This window comes from Elephantulus edwardii, unplaced genomic scaffold (assembly GCF_000299155.1).
Source record: "Elephantulus edwardii isolate Elephantulus edwardi_28Jun2011 unplaced genomic scaffold, EleEdw1.0 scaffold00012, whole genome shotgun sequence".
NCBI lineage: Eukaryota > Metazoa > Chordata > Mammalia > Macroscelidea > Macroscelididae > Elephantulus > Elephantulus edwardii.
The window spans coordinates 27,026,385-27,043,953 of NW_006399762.1; the positions used below are offsets into that span (position 1 = coordinate 27,026,385).

Below are 17,569 nucleotides of genomic sequence, written 5' to 3' on the forward strand. Positions count from 1 at the left end.
CCCCCCATCAAGTTCTCTAACTCAGTGATTAACTCCCCCTCCCTCTGTATAGCCACATCCCTCTGATTCCCACCCCTCCTGGTTCCTTATTTCTACAATACATTATTCTACAATAATGGTCTTAAACAGTATTTATCCTTGTGGGACTGAGTTAATTCACTCAGTGTCATACTCTCCACTTCCTCCCAAGTTAGGTAATAATTTACAAAATCATTGTTCCTGTGTGCTACGTAGTATTCCACTGTGTGAATGTACCATTATTTCTCTATCCATTTGCTTGTGGTTGGACGTTTGGGCTGTTTCCGTGTTCTTGTGATGGTGAATAATGCTGCTATGAATAGTGGTGTACAAATTTCCATTTGTGCCTCAGTTCTCATATTCTCAGGATATATTCCAAGTAGTGGAATACCTGGGTCATTCTTACTGGAGTGAGATGATATCTCATAGTTGTTTTGATTTGCATCTCTCTTAGAGCTAGGAGTTGCATTTTCATGCATTTCTGTTGTTTCAATATTGTGTTTGCTGTATCATCTCTGACTTGTGATGATTTCTTAAGTTCTTGTCTCTCTTTATTGATAGTCAATTTTTTCTTTCATACTTTGCCTTTTATTTCATAGTTGTGCAAGTTCCTCTTCATTGGTATGTTTCTTCTGGCTCCCTGTCTTTGGAGTATTCGTTTTCTTACTGGCTTCCATTGTTTTTCCATCATTTGCACCTTCTTCTGTATCTGTTCAAATAACTTCACATCACTATATTTCTTCTGGTTCTTTACCTCTAGTATATTTCTCTTATTTCCGGGTTCCATTGTTTGTTCCATCATTTGTGCCTTGTTCTGTAGCTATTTGAATGCCTCCATATCTTCTGCCTTTCTGACTTCCGAGTATTCATTGGATCTACAGTATTCTTGGCCATTATTTTTTTTTTTTTTGAGAAGGCTTAATTTGTTTTTTCACAATGTTTGAAGCTGCCCTGCTGCTTTCTTGACATTATGTGAAGTTTGGTTCTGTGTATATTTTTGGCAGTTCTTATCTTTAGTCTTTTATTGATTAGTTGCCTGATTAAAATATTCAGTTTATGGGATGAGCCACTCATTCCACTGAAAATCCTCTTTTGGAAATTTGCTCAAAGTCTTTCAGGTTCGGTCTGTTCTGCACCACAGCCCTGCAGGAATCTTGCTTTACTGAAGTCCCCTCTCCCAAACTGTCTTACCCTCCTTTGTTTGTGTAGTGCCTGAGTAGTGCGAGACCAGGTGCTCCACTGGAGCATTTTCCATACAGGAGGGATATCAAATCAGCTCTATGTCTCAAAGCTTATTGTGCTCTCTGAGAAAGTCTTTCCCTTACATCTAGCTCTCTGTTCCAAACTCTTTTGTCCTATTTGGTCCCTGCACTGATAGCAGGGATCTCCAAGTGGAGGGGCCATTCTCCAGAGGAATTTCAGTCCCTTGTCTCCTCTGCACATACCTGGAAGTGCTGGCTCTGGGGAAGAGTGAGTGTCTCACCTGTGTTAGTCTGGGCAAAAGGGGCCAAAGAGAAGAATGAAGAATTCAGAACTCAAATGCTGATAGCCTTCTCTGCTGCTGATAAGAAGAGCAAATGGCCTTGCTTGTCTAGCTGAGCTAGCAGGTGGCTCATAAATCAGAATGGAATGTTCTTCCTAAAGACTCTTTATAAAAATCCTCCCCAGTAAGTTCACAGTGTGACTTCCCATTCTGCCTCTCCAGGATGAGGAACTCAGCTGGGAGCTCTCTTTCCCCCCCTTTAATAAAGCTGCATTAAGCATTCTTTCATTCTCTCTGATTTCTTCTTTAAGTCCACTAACCTAACCTTACAACCTGATGGTGTTTTCTCTCTTGAAACCTAATGTCTCAGTAGATTTATATTTTAATTTCTGTCATATTTCTTTGTCTAGTCCTCTATTTGTTGTTGTTGTTGATTGCCTTTGAGGTGAGCACGACTCAGGCCCTGTGAACAAAAGACCTAAAGCCCCTCTACAACTATTAACATTTACCAAAGTTCATAGAGTTTCCAGAGGCATTTTATTTAGGAAGTAGAAGCCACTCCTGACTACCATAATATTTTAATAAATGTGCTTTAGTAATTAGTCTTATCAGTCTAGTATATTGTTCTTGTTGTTTTCCTTCGAGCCAAGCACGACTCATAGCAACCCTAAGAACAAAAGGCCTGAAGCCGCTCTACAACTATTGACATTTATCAAAGTTCGTAGAGTTTCTGAAGGCATGTTGTTTGGGAAGTGGATGCCACTCCTGCCTCCATCTGTTATTTTGTTGTTGTACACCATTGAACTGACCCAGAGCTGACCCTTCAGCCGGTTTTCAGAGGCAGTTAATTGCACGAGAGGAGATTGCCCATCCTTTTCCTGAGGAGCAGCTGGTGACCTTGAACTGTGTGTCTTCAGGATTGCAGCATATATTCTTGCCACTAAGCCACCAGAGCTCCCATCTAGGATAGTAAGCCTTTTTTATCTTCAAGAGATTTTTCTTTTTTTTAAAACCTCTTTACTTTACTATACACATTTTATAATCAGCCTAAAAAAGTTACACTGGGTTTATTATGGATTGCTTTGTACCTGCAGCTTAATTTTGTAGAGAACTGACACCGGTAAGATACTGACATATCCTTTCTTTGAACATGGGATATTTTAAAAAAAAAACAAAAACATGGGATATTTTCTTTTATATTATCACTAAAGATCCTTAAAATACTGCCTGACAGGAGTTTTGGTACATTTGAGTATATAAAAAATTATCATAAATATTTCATATGTATTTTCAAAGAACATGTATTCCCCTAATGTATGCAGTGATCTAGTATAGTGATTATATCTGCTTGTTAATTATATTGTCAAGTCTATTATCAGAAGTCGAAATTGTTGCAGGTGAGCTGGAATGGATCATAGCTGACACTTCAGTTGTATTTTGGAGATTGTAAATTGCATAAGAGGAAATTGCTCTGCTTTTTTCTCCAGAGGAAGTCATGGTAGATTTTGCTGGTGGTTCTTTCTAGCAGTGCTCCAAATGGAGGTCAAGGGTTTTTCCATTTTGTTGCAGTTTGGTAATGTAACTAGAACCTATCATGGTTGAGAGGTTTTTATACCATTGTCTCAGAACATAGTTTCCTTTTTTCTCAGATTATGTTATTGTTGTTGTTGTTGTTGTTATGTGCTGTCAAGTCACTTGAGACTCATAGTGACGCTCTGTACAACAGCCAATTGCACTGTCTCTGACACTCCCATCCCGATTACCCCAGTCAGTGAATCAGTCCACCTTATAGAGGGCCTTCCCCTCCTGCGCTGTCTCTCCACCCTCCCAGCCTGTCCTTCTCCAAGGACTGGTCTCTTCTAACAACATGTCCAAAGTATATTAGACGGATCCTCAGAATCCTTCCTCCATGGAACTGCCCAGTTTAACCCTTTCCAGGATCAATCTGTTTGTTTTCCTAGCAGTCAGTACTCTTCTCTAGCACCACAGCTCAAAGGCATCAATTCTCCTTCTATCCTCTTTGGTCATTGTCCAACTTTCTGATGCTTAACAAGTGACAGCAAAGACCATGGATTGTATCAGAGGCACCTTAGTCTCCAGAGAGACACCATTGCTCTTCAGTACTTTGGAGAGGTCCCTAACAGCAGACTTTCCCATGGCGATACGCCTTTTAATTTCCTGGCTACTGGTGCCAAGAGTGTTGACTGTGGAGCTAAGCAGACTAAAGCGGTAAACAATCTCAATCTCTTCACCATCCATCCTGATGCTGCCAATTGGTCCAGTGGTGAGGATCTTTGTCTTCTTGACATTGAGCTTCAATCCATATTGGAGGCTGCAGTCCTTGACCCTCTGCAGCAATCACTTCAGGTCCTCCTCAGTTTCAGCAAGCAGGGTTGTGTTGTCTGTATAATGCAGATTGTTGATATATCTTTCACCAATCTTGACCCCACATTTCTCCTCATAGAGCCCAGCCTCCCGGATAATCTATTCTTCATACAGGTTGAAAAGGTATGGAGACAGGACACATCCCTGGTGTACGCCCTTTCCAATTTTGAACCATGCAGTGTTCCCTTGCTCTGTTCTGACTACTGCCTCTTGGTCCAAGTATAGGTTTCTCATTGGCACGATCAAGTGTTCTGGGATTCCCATTCTTCTCAGAATCAGCCACAATTTGTTATGATCCACGCAGTCAAATGCCTTTGCATAGTCAATGAAACACAGACATTTCCTCTGGTATTCCCTGCTTTCAGCTAAGATCCATCTAACATCAGCTACAATATCCCTAGTACCATGACTCCTTCTAAACCCGGCCTGGATTTCTGGCAGTTCTCTGCTGATGTGCTGTTCCACTCGTTTTTGGATAATCTTCAGTAGAATCTTGCTTGCATGGGAAATCAGTGATATTGTTCTGTAGTTTCCACACTCTGTTTGGTCACCTTTCTTTGAGATGGGAACAATTATAGATCTCTTTCAGTCAGTTGGCCACGTGGTTGTTCTCCAGATTTCTTGGCACAACTTGGTGGGCACGTCCAGGGCAGCATCTGTTAGCTGAAATATGTCAATTGGTATACCATCTATTCCTGGGGCCTTATTTTTTGCCATTTCCTTCAAAGCAGCCTGAGCTGCTTCTTTATCATCTTAGGCTCTTGCTCATATGTTGTTTCATGACATTCTTCTGTGTCTGCCAATTCCTTTCGATACAGTGACCCAGTATATTCTTTCCATCTTCTTTTAATACTTCCTGGATCACTTAATATTGTGCCTAAAGCATCCTTGATTATAGCGATTCGAGGTTTGAATTTGTTCTTCACCTCCTTGAGCTTAAGAAATGCTGAGCGAGTTTGGCCCTTTTGATTATATTTTAGATATTTTTTTAAATTTATATAATTTTTTTTCCTTCAAGTATCCGTTATCTTTATCTTATTTGGATTGTCTTTCTTGCATTATCTGTTGTCTCCAGCTGGTTTAATTTGTTTCTTTGTGGTTTCTGTGATGAGCTCAGTGAAATCTTGTATATCGTTAATTCATTTCTCAATATCTTCTTCCCTTGTTTCCAATTGCACATATATGTAAAAATACACTCATATATGTGATATATGTTCATGTATGTGCCTTTTAAAAAGACTTCTGTTATAATTTAGGATGTTTTTATTATGTAAAAAGTTTTGATATTTCATCTTACAGCATTTCTTTTGATATTTGGTGTTTAGTTTTCAGCACATCCAATCAGCTCTTGAATTGGTCTCCAGATTGAGGGGGGATATACTCAAAAGTTTGTGTTTTGGTTCTTGTGGACTTGTTTTAATTTATTCACTTTTAACCTGAACTTTCCTATGAATAATTTACAGTCTGTTATGCAGTTGACCTGTTGTCTTGCTGTAATTGATGATCTTAAACTTCTTTATCATCTCTTTAGAGAGATATAGTCAATATTATTCCTGTGTATGGCATCTTTTGATGTACACATGGTTTTTTTTTTTTAAATTTTATTATTTTTGTTTGCGTATACCGTCAAATCAGATCTGACTGGTACAGGAGAAGATTGCCCCTCCTTCCCCGGCAGAGCATTTGGTGGATTCGAACTGTGCACCTCTGGGATTGTAGTTGCAGCTTCTTGCCACTAGGCCACCAGAGCTCCCCCTTGATGTACACATGGATGGTCATTTTTGTATTTTTTCTTTTAAAGATATTTATGATGAGAGAAATTATTGTTCTTGCAAAATCTGTTACGCAATCTCCAATATAATTTCTCTCACTAAGGCCACACTTCATCTGCTCATCCTTGTTTCTAGCTTTCCTTTCCAGTTATCACCAAGTATCACTGAATCTTTATTGCATATATGCTTAATTTCTGACTGCAGAATTTGGTAAAAATCTTCAGTCAATGACAGTAGTGGTTGGTGATCTAAGCTGAGTATGAGTCATACTAAGTGTTTTTTCTTGTAGGCCTGTAGACATTATCCTGTCACTGACAGTATACTATTTCAATATAGATCTTGTGATATTCTTTTTGATGCTGAATTCAGCTCTGCTATTCAGTTTATCATTCCTGCATAGTAGATTCTGTGATAGTTTGATTCAGAGTGGTCAATACACGTCCATTTCAGCTCACTAATGCCTAAGATAATGGTCTTTATGTCACTCATTTAATTTCGACCATTTTAAATTTTTCTACACTTACACTCTCTATTATTAATGGATATTTGATAATTTCCCCCCTCCTTTTGTGTTGTGCCCACCAGCAAATGAAGGTCCCAAAAGCTCTTCTCGATTCATTATACTAGAATTCAGTATTTTATTTCTTGCTTTATACCTGTCTTGGTTATAAATGTTACTACTTATTTACCAAAGTTGTAGATATCATTGCAGGCTTATGTTCTGTGGGTAAACATCATTGGTAGAGGTGGGTGAGTTGAAACGTGGATATTCTTTTACAGTAAATGATACATGGGACTCTCAGACATCTCGGTCATGGTGGACTTATTAGAAGTGGTGGTCCTGCGTTTCAGAAGTTACTTGGTATGTTGTTGTTGTTATGTGCCGTTGAGTCACTTGCGACTCATAGCGACCCTGTGTACAACAACCCTAAACTCTGCTCTGTCCTGTGCCAATTGCACTGTCTCTGACACACCCATCCCAATTACCCAAGTCACTGAATCAATCCACCTCATAGAGGGCCTTCCCCTCCTGCACTGTCCCTCCACCCTCCCAGGCATGATGTTCTTCTCCAAGGACCGGTCTCTTCTTACAACATGTCCAAAGTATGTTAGACGAAGCTTCAGAATCCTTGCCTCCAAGGAGCCACCTGGTTTACCCCTTTCCAGGATGAATCTGTTTGTTTTCCTAGCAGTTCATGGTACTCTCAATACTCTTTTTCAGCACCACAGCTCAAAGGCATCAATTCTCCTTGTATCCTCCTTGGTCATTGTCCAACTCTCTGATGCATAACAAGTGATTGCAAAGACCATGGCCTGTATGAGACATGGTATACTGTTTCATATTTTGGCTTTTTATTTACTCTAAATTTCTGTTAGAAATGTTGAAGGGTAGGTAATTTCATGTATATTTAGACATATACCTTTAGTTTAAAATTTTGTGTGCAATTTTATAGTAAGCGTAATAAGACAAAGTAAATATCTTCCCTCCAACTACATCTCATGTTAAAATTAGTTAAAACCTTTGTTACATGATGATTTTAAGGATGCTCTTTGGTATAGATATATATTATTAAAAACACATCATACTATATTTTAACTGTAGATGTTTTCTTAGGTAGAAGGTAATTTTATGTAGGGTAATAGTAAGAATATTATTGAGAGACTGCTGTGAAAGTACATTAACTTGTAATTAAGAGACTTATTTTTAAACAATTACCCTTCTCACCTTGCCTATAAAATCTGTCTGGACTATTTAATTTAGGATTATCTGGAGCAGGGAAGACCACAGTGAGCATGGCTTTGGAGGAATACTTGGTTTGCCATGGTATCCCGTGCTACACTTTGGATGGTGACAACATTCGTCAGGGTCTCAATAAAAATCTTGGCTTTAGTCCTGAAGACAGAGAAGAGAATGTCCGACGCGTTGCGGAAGTTGCTAAGCTGTTTGCAGATGCTGGGCTAGTGTGCATTACCAGTTTTATATCACCTTATACTCAGGTATGTGCTTTTCTGCGTCATTGCTCTTGTGATTACATTTATTGAAAATATGGTATCAGGCAGAGCAAACAAACCAAAAAAACTCTGATATGTCTTCACTGGCTAGTTCCAAGTGAAAATAAAGTAATAGAAACGTAAAATATTTCTGCCCTGGAAGTGACTTTCTGAACTAACCTGACAGGGTAAATGACATAGCCTGAGGTTGTGCAAAAGTCACAGCAGAGGTGCTGCTTGCATTGAATCATGAAAGATGAATGGAAAGCGCTTTGAAATGAGGAAGCTATTTCATACAGAGGACATAGTACAGTGGTTGTAAAAGGCTTGGCTGTGTCAGAATGCATTCTTTTGGAGAACTGTAGGCAGTGTGGTATGATTGTTATGGAGGATGAATGTGGGGGAAGAGAAACTAGAATGTTTGGCAAAGGTTCCATGTGTCTGGAATCCCCAAGAACTCCTGAATATTAGTAGTTTACAGGAATGGTTTATTATAGCAAAAGGATATAGATTAAAATTAGCAAAAGGAAAAAGCACAGGGGGCAAAATCTAGGAGAAATCACGTGTAAGCTTCCCCCTCACAGTAGAGTTCAACTGGCACGTCCTTAATTCTCCTAGCAATGGTGTATGACAGTACTTCTGTCATGTTGCCTTTAAGAGAAGCTTTGTGTCTGGGAATTTTATTGGAACTCAGTCATGTTGGTTTGCAGTGCCCATGTTAGTTACTCCAGCCATTCCTTTGCCATTTTCCCTTTGAGCAAATTTCTCTCACCACAATTCATATTACTGTGACAGCTTATCTGATCAAACTGGTACAGTACAAGCATGATCCAAGGTCTCAGGCGTACAAAAGCACAGAATACTCCACTGGCTCAGTTACCTCATTGGAATTGGTCAGTGACCTGGAATGTGCAGGGCTAGAGCAACTCAGCCCTGCAGAGTTAACCCTTCCCTTGCCTACAAGAGAATGAGCTGGGGACTGTCCACTGCTTTCTTCTGCAGACAGTAGTTTCTGGATTCTAATAGAGAAATGCTATAGATAGGTTGTGTTGGCAGCATAGTTTCTTAGCACTAAGCCACCAGAGACCTAATGTTGTTGTGTGCCATCACGTCACCTGTGACTCATAGCGATCCTATGTACAACAGCTCTGCAGCCTGACCTGTCCTGAGTCAGTCTCACTGGCTCTAATACACCTTACCCCATTGCCCCAGTTACTGTATCAATCCATCTCATCTGGGGTCTTCCTTTCCTGTGCTTTCCATCCACCCTTCTGATCATGCTTTCCTTCTCCAAGGACCGGTCTCTCACAACCACGTGCCCAAAGTATGTGAAACAGTGCTTCAGAATTCTAGCCTCCAAGGAGAAACTTGGTTTCACTCTAAGAGAGACCTGTTTGTTTTCTTGGTGTTCTGTGGTATGTTCAAGACTCTTGTCTAGCACCACAACTCAACTCAAAGGCATTGAAAGAAGTCAGATCATCTGGTAGGAATGGTAAGACATAATTTGTCAGAAGAACTGGGGCAAATACTTGAATGAACTTAGTGGGAAAAGTCATAGAAGTTGCAAAGACAAACTTTGAAAAGGTACTGTCATTTAACCCACTATTATACTCTAATGATGGGCTTGAGCACAGTGGAGATTGTGAGGATGGTGCTGCCTTGTGCAAGGTTTTGATTTGTTGTACACAGAGTCACTGTGAGTTGGTTGACTCAGTATCACTTAACATCAGCAGCTACTACCCACTGTTTTCAAGTTGGTATCTAACTGATAACCTCCATTGGGTTTCCAAGGCAGTAAATCTTAATGAGAAGAAAGTCTTTGGCTAGTGTATTTGACCTGTGGGCCTTTTGATTAGCAATCTGATACACAACCAGGGTTCTTTGTATTGCCTTTTTAGCCACTTGATATAGGATAGGAATGTGGCTCTTGCATTTGAGAACTGCAAGATAAGTGACACCTTCAAAGAAGTATCTAGTATCAGCCAAGAAGAGAAGAAGAATTTGACTTACAAACTCAGCAGTGTTTCAGAGGATAGAGTGGGGAGAGTGTGGACTGAGGGATAAAGGCAGATGTGTTTGAGGTTGTAAATTGACCACTTTTGTGAATTTGCTTTCATGGCAGCTCCTGCTTTAGTTGTACATGGTGTTGGATGAAAGTCTGTTGACTTTCACATTCAAGATGGACCATAAATCAGGTTCCCCATAAAACTGGATTGAAAATTTGTGTCCAGTTCCTTTCATAACACTCCCATCATTCCATTTTAAAAATGTATTGTTTAATAAAACAGAACAAACTGAGCCTGCTTCTTGGTTTCGGGTTTTTTTTTTTTTTTTTTGGTCTTTTTTATTAAATTTAAAATTTGCCTGAAGTAGTCCTTAGAACAGAGCAAAGAAATACTACATGGTTCAAAATCAGGAAAGGGTGTGTCAGGGAATGCATCCTGCCCTTTTGCTGTTTCAATCTATAATGCAGAACCCATCATTCAGGAAGCTGGGCTTTCTGAAAAGGATTGTGGCAGCAGTATTGGAGGAAGACTCATCAACAACCTTTGTTATGCAGATGACACAACCTTGTTTTCTGGAACTGAAGAGAACTTGAAGTGCTTGCTGCAGAAGGTCAAAGACTGTAGTCTTCAATATGGATTGAGGCTCAGCATTGAGAAGACAAGGATTCTCACCACTGGACCAATTGGCAGCACCATGATAGATGGAGAAGAGATTGAGGTTGTTAGCAATTACAGCTTGCTCAACTCCACAGTCAACACTCTTGGCACCAGCAGTCAGGATATCAAAAGACAAAACGCACTGGGAAAATCTGTGGTCAGGGACCTTTCTGAGTACCAAGAAGCAATGCTGTCAGTCTAGAGACTAAGGTGTTCCTGATCCAGGCCATGGTCTTCACAATTACTTGCTATGCATCAGATCGCTGGACAATGACTAAGGATGGCAGAAGAATAATTGATGTCTTTGAATTGTGGTGCTGGATAAGAATCTTGACCATACCATGGACTGCCAAGAAAACAGATAGGTGTATCTTGGAGAGGATGAAACCAAGTTTCTCCTTGGAGACTACAATTTTGAAGCTCCATCTTACATACTTTGAGACATAGCTAGGAGGGGCATCATGCTTGGAAGGGTGGAGTGACCCGAAAGGAGAGGAAGACCCCACAAGAGATGGATTGATTCTGTAACTGGTGCAACAGGGATCGGTGTGTCAGAGTCGGGGAGAATGGCTCAGGACAGGGCAGGCTTCAGAACTGTTGCTGCTTTGAGTCACAGGTGACTTAATGGTACATAACAACAACAACATGGGAAATTTATCATTACTTGCTTGATATTATTATGTTGTTTTTGAACCTTGGAATCAGAACTGACCCAGAGCTAACCTGCCACCAGCAGACTGTAAATTGCATGGAATTTCCCATCTTTCTCCCATAGTTATGATTTGGTGCAGTCAAGTTGTGAGTGCATCATAGTGATCCCGTGAAAAACAGATCTGAACTCTCCCTTGATTTTAAATAGTACATTAATTCACATAAGGAGACTTAATGGTATGACATGTAGTGTGTTGCCCTGCTATCCAAGAAGTTGGTAGTTTGAATCTCCCACTCACTTTGGGTAATCTGTTCTTACAAGAGGGACCATCAGTCAAGTCAAGATGGCCAGTCTCCCACCATAAAGACAGATTTGCATCCTGAAACTGATGGAAGGCCACTATGCAGCAGTGGATTTGGGTCAATTTATGAGATGGTTTTTAAAATTATGTCTCTCTTCTGTTTCTGTCTCTTTTTTAAAAGGATCGGAACAATGCAAGGCAAATTCATGAAGGTGCAAGTTTACCATTTTTTGAAGTATTTGTTGATGCTCCTTTGCATGTTTGTGAACAGAGAGATGTCAAAGGACTGTACAAAAAAGCAAGGGCTGGAGAAATAAAAGGTAAGTATTTCTATTTCTAGTTTTCCTGTGCTTTGCTTTTTCTCTTACCGTATCTGGGACCAAGCATCTCTTCTAGATGAATGAGGCCATATGACTTGGAGTTATCATGAGAACAGAAACTGGATCTGTTGTATGTCAGACCTAGCACGGTGCCTGCCCTTGTGGGCTAAATGAATATTTTCTGATGGAATGTGTGAATGATGGAATCCTATCACAAGGCTGAGTTTTAGAAGGTGGGATCTTAGGCGATTGGTGCAATCTTACCTAATATATTTCGGGACTGACATTGGTTGAATATTAATTGTCGTGTATACCCCTACTTTCATTTTATTTCAGTGAAAGTACAGAAAGTGTTATAGCCTTTGGGTGGGAAAAGAATCCTGAATTTTAAATAAGTTGAGGACAAGGTCAAGGTCATGCTTAACTTGGTCTCACAGTACTTGTAGTAGTCTCCTATTCACGTTTGTTAAATTAGGCTGAAATAGCATATCACTGATCCCATCAAACCTTGTTTTTAAGGTACTGTTCATCACTCACATGTCCTTTGACGTTAAGTCCTATTCTGTAATTGTTAATGAGATGTTGGTGGTTCCGTGTTAGACCTTCTATCTTCAGTGTAGGAGACTCAGGTTCTGTTCCTGGTCAGTGCACCTCAAGCACATTTACCACTTTTTCTGTCATTGGAAGCTTGTGTGTTTCTATGATGCTGGGGAGGTTTTATTGGGGTTCTAGATAAAGACTAGAATGAAAGGCATAGTGGTCTACCTACAAAAATCAGCCAATGAAAACATTATGGATCACAGAAGTTCAGTTTATAGCTGATCATAGGGATGGTGCAGGACTGGACAGGGTTTCCATTTTTTGAGTATGAGGTCACCATGAATTGGGGCCAATTTGAAGACAACTGATAACAACAATTATACATGTGTAATTACCAGTCTTGTATCTCATTGTCAAGAAAATAATTCTCACCACTGGACGGATAAACAACATCAGGATAGATGGGGAAGAATTGAAACTGTCAACGATTTCATTCTACTTGGATCCACAGTTGATACCGTTGGTACCAGCAGTTAGGAGATCAGGAGACGTATTACACTAGGAAAGTGTGCCGTCAGGGACTTTCAAATTTTGGAGGAGGAGTCATGTCAGAGGAGTAAGATGTGTCTGATTAAGGCCATAGTCTTTTTCAGTAACTTGCTGTGCTGATGAGAGCTGGACCATGAATAAGGGTGATAGAAGAATGTAAGCCTTTGGATGATGGCAAAGAGTACTGAATATCTCATGGACTGCCAAAAGAACAAAGACTTGTCTTGGAGAAGGTGCCTTGGAGGCAAGGATGATGAACCTTCATCTCACATATTTTGGGCATATTGCTAGGAAAGGCTATTCCTTGGAGAGAGGGACATTATGCTTGAAAAGGTAGAGGGGTGGAAAAGAGAGGAAGACCTTCAGCAAGATGAATTGACACAGTCACGGCAGCAATGGCTTCAGAAATTGTGAATATGGTACAGTATAGGACAGAGTGCATATCTGCTATTCATGGGATTGCTATGAGTTGTACTCAACTTGACAGCACCTAACACCAACACCACCAGTTATACCACTCTATGAAGAAGAATTTGGCATCAGTGTTGGAGGAAGACTCATCAACAACCTGTGTTAGGCAGATGACACAACATTGCTTGCTGAAAGTGAAAGGGACTTGAAACATTTACTACAGAAGATCAAAGACTATAGAAAGGCTATAGCTTTCAAAATGGATTGCATCTCAAACTGAAGAAGACAAAAAATCCTCACCATTAGACTGTAATTGTCAATGACTTCATCTTACATGGATCTAAAAGTCAGGAGATCAGGAGATGCTATCAGGGACCTCTCCAAATTATTTAAGGGCAGGGATGTCAGTTTGAAGACTCAGGGGTGCATGCTGGAAGCCACCGACTTTCTAATAACTTGCTATGTGTATGAGATCTGAACAGTGAATAAGGATGACAAAAGAAGAATTGATGCCTTTAAGTTGTAGTGTTAGAGAAGAGTACCAAATATCCCATGGACTGCCAAAAAACCCAGTGTGTCCAAAGTGCTCCTTAGAGGCAAGAGGCAAGGATAGTGAAACTTCTTTGTCTCACAAAATTTAAGTATGTTGTTGTTGTAGTTATTATGTGCTGTCCAGTCACCTGTGACCCATAGCGACCCTATGTACAGCAGCTCTGAAGCCTGCACTGTCCTGAGACAGTCTCACAAATTCTCATGCACCAATCCCCATTGCTTCAGTTACTGTATCAATCTATCTTATCTGGGGTCTACCTCTCCTGTACTGTCCTTCCATCCTTCCAAGCATGATGTCCTTCTCCAAGGATTGTTCCTTCCTCGCCACAAGCCCAGTGTATGTGAGACGGAACTTCAGAATCCTAGCCTTTAAGTAAAAACTTGATTTCACCCTCTCCAACACAGACTTGCTTGTTTTCTTGGTGGTCCACGGTATGTTCAAAACTCTTCTGCAGCACTACAATTTGAATGCATCGATTCTTCTGTCATCCTTAGTCAATATTCAGCTCTCTGATGCATAGCAAGTAATTGCGTAGACCATGGCCTTGATTGGATGCACCTTTATCTCTAGACTGATATCGTTGCTTCTCAGTACCCTGGAGAGATCTCTGACAACTGACTACAAGAGATCTTTATTTGTTTCCATTCCAAAAAAGGGTGATCCCATAGAGTGTGGAAATTATTGAACAATATCATTAATATCATATGCAAGCAAAATTCCGCTGAAAATTATCCAAAAATGACTAGAATAGCACATCAACAGAGAACTACAGAAATGCAGGCTGGGTTTAGATGGGGTCATGGTACTAGAGATATTTTAACTAATGGATCTTGGCTGAAAGCAGGGAGTACCAGAAGAATGTCTATCTTTGTTTCATTGATTATGCAAAGACATTTGACTGTGTGGATCATAACAAACTGGCTAACTCTGAGAAGAATGGGAATCCCAGAACACTTGATGGTACTAATGCGAAACCTACACTTGGACCAGAAGGCAGTCGTCAGAACAGAGCAAGCAAACACTGCATGGCTCAAAATTGGGAAGGGTGTACACCAGGGTTGCATCCTTTCTTCATACCTTTTCAATATTATGCAGAACAGATTATCTGGGAGGCTGGGCTCTATGAGGAGAAATGTGGCTTCAGGATTGGAGGAAGAATCATCAACAATCTGCGTTATGCAGATGACACAACCCTGCTTGCTGAAACTGAGGAGGATCTGAAGCACTTGCTGTGGAAGGTCAAAGACTGTAGTCTTCAGTATGGATTGAGACTCAATATCAAGAAAACAAAGATTCTCAGCACTGGGCCAATTGGCAACATCAGGATGGATGGTGAAGTGATTGATATTGTTCATAGTTTTGGTTTACTTGGATCCTCAGTCAACACTCTTGGCACCAGCAGCCAAGAAATTAAAAGGTGTATTGCGATGGAAAGTTAGAGACCTCTTTAAAGTGCTGAAGTGCAGTGATGTCAGTCTGGAGACTAAGGTGTGCCTGATACAGGCCATGGTCTTTGCAATCACTTGCTATCCATCAGGGATCTGGACAATGACTAGGGAGGATAAAAGGAAAATTGATGCCTTTGAGCTGTGGTATTGGAGAAGAGTATTGAATATACCATAGACTACTAAGAAAATGAACAAGTTTGGCCTGGAGAGAGAGGGTGAAGCCGGGCTGCTCCTTGGAGGCAAGGATTCTGAAGCTTCGTCTGACATACTTTGAACATGTTGCAAGGAGGGACCAGTCCTTGGAGAGGGACATTATGCTTGGGAGGGTGAAGGGACAGCTCAGGAGAGGAAGACCCTCAATGAGATGTTTTGATTCAGTGACTGGGATAATGGGGGTAGGTGTGTCGGAGATGGTGATATTGGTACAGTATAGGACAGAGTTTAGGGCTGTTGTACATAGGGTCGCTACTAGTCACAGGCGACTTGATGGCACATAATAACAACAACAACTTGTCTCTAGACTGATATCATTGCTTCGCAGTACCCTGGAGAAATCTCTGACAGAAGATTTTCCCAGTGCAGTTCATCTTTTGATTTCCTGACTGCTGGTGCTGAGAGTGTTGATTGTTATTAGGAGAAGCTATTCCTTGGGGAAGGACATCATGTTTGGAAAGGAAGAAGGTCGATGAAAAGAAAGAAGACCTTCAGCCAGGTGATTGACACAGTGATTTCAGCAGTGGGCTCAAGTATTTCAGAGATTGCGAGGATGGTACACGATAGGACAGGCTTCAGATCTGTTGTTCATTGGATCACTGAATCATAGTTGACTCAGTGGCACCTAACAACAACAAACAACCACCACCACCAACTGTTTATACCAAGGAATTTGAAAGATACTACTTGGCGACTGACTGGAAGAGGTTAGAATGTTTGCCCATTTTAAAATAAAAAGGTGATCCAACAGTGTGGAAATTATGAAATAATATATACAAGCAAAATCTTGTTGAAGATTATTTTAAAAAACCAAACAAACTAGAGGAGTACATCCACAGAAACCTACCAACAATTCAAATTAGATTCAGAAGAAGCTGAGGAACAAGAGATCATGGCTAATGTTAAGTGGATCATGGCTGAATGCAGAAAGATGTTCCATTTGGGTTTTATTGATTGTGCGGATACATTTGATTGGCATTTAAAAAGCAGTTGTTTAAACACACAGAACAAGGGAATAATACTGCATGATTTAAAATCAGGAAAAGTGTGTACCAGTGTTGGTTTCATTTCTCAATACATATTAAACCTGTATGCTGAGTAATTAATTTGAGAAATTCAAGTGAAGGAAACCTCAGTGTATATGAAGGAACTTGTGGCATCAGGAATGGAAAAAGTCTCATTAATAACTTGTCCTGTACAGATGACACAATCTTGCTGGATAAAAATGACAAGGACTCAAAGCATTAATTGGAGAAGATCAAAGACTTCAGCCTTCAGTATCATCATAAGTGGGCCAATAGACAGCACCATGTATGATGGAGAAAAGATTGAAATTATCAATGATTTCATTTTACTTGGATTCACAGTCAGCACCTACGTTAGCAGCAGTCAGGAGATCAAAAGTCTTGGGAAAAATTGGTTTCCTTAAAATGTGACTGGTCAAGGATAGTTTAAAGACTCAGGTGCTCTTGGTCCAAAACCTGCATGTAAAAGTTGGACAGTGAAAAAAGAAGACTGAAAAATTAATGCTTTTTGATCCTAGGATTGCCAGAGTATTGAACATAGCATGGACTGTTAAAAGAACAAATCTTTCTTGGAGGAAGTAAAGCCAGGAGTTCGCAGACAAGGACAGTGCAATGTATTGTCACAGGTGTTAGTCAAGAGGCCAGACCTTGGAAAAGCATGCTATGCTTGGATAGGGGAATCACCCAATGCTTAATTGTGTTTGTATGAAATTGATACCTAGATCTAGAAGACATTGTCCCAGTGGAGCACGGGAACACTGCATATTTAAAGACACGAAGGATGTGCATCAGAGTTGTATCGTTTCTCTCCATTCTTATTTAATCTGTATGCTGTGCGAATACTACTTGAAGCTGGACTCTGAAATGTGACATCAGGATTGGAGGGAGACTCATCAATATCCTGTGTTATTGACACAACTACAGATGATCTAACTTTACTGAAAGTGAATAGGATATGAAGCAATTACTATAGAAGATCAAGGACTACAGCCTTTGGTATAGATTACGTTTCAACATCTAGAAAACAAAGGTCTTCACCACCGAGGAACAACCAACAACATCATGATGGATGGAGAAAGAATTGAAGCTGTTAAATGATTTCATCTTGTTTGAATCAATAATGAGCACCATTAATACCAGCAGCCAGGAAATAGTTGAATTGCATTGGACAAGTCTGCTGTTAGGGACCTCTCCAGAATGATGAAGAGCAGTAACGTCAGTTTGAAGACTCAGTTGCACCTGAT

At 40.3% G+C, this 17,569-nt stretch overlaps 1 protein-coding gene across 1 annotated transcript in view; it reads left to right on the forward strand.

Moving 5' to 3' along the window:
* The window catches only part of PAPSS1 (3'-phosphoadenosine 5'-phosphosulfate synthase 1), a 168,553-nt gene that overhangs the window by 32,604 nt on the left and 118,380 nt on the right, over positions 1-17,569 (forward strand). The window contains exons 3-4 of the mRNA XM_006881106.1: positions 7,421-7,656; positions 11,448-11,586. Of these exons, the coding sequence (XP_006881168.1) occupies positions 7,421-7,656; positions 11,448-11,586 (375 nt within the window). The remainder of the gene's footprint in view (positions 1-7,420; positions 7,657-11,447; positions 11,587-17,569) is intronic.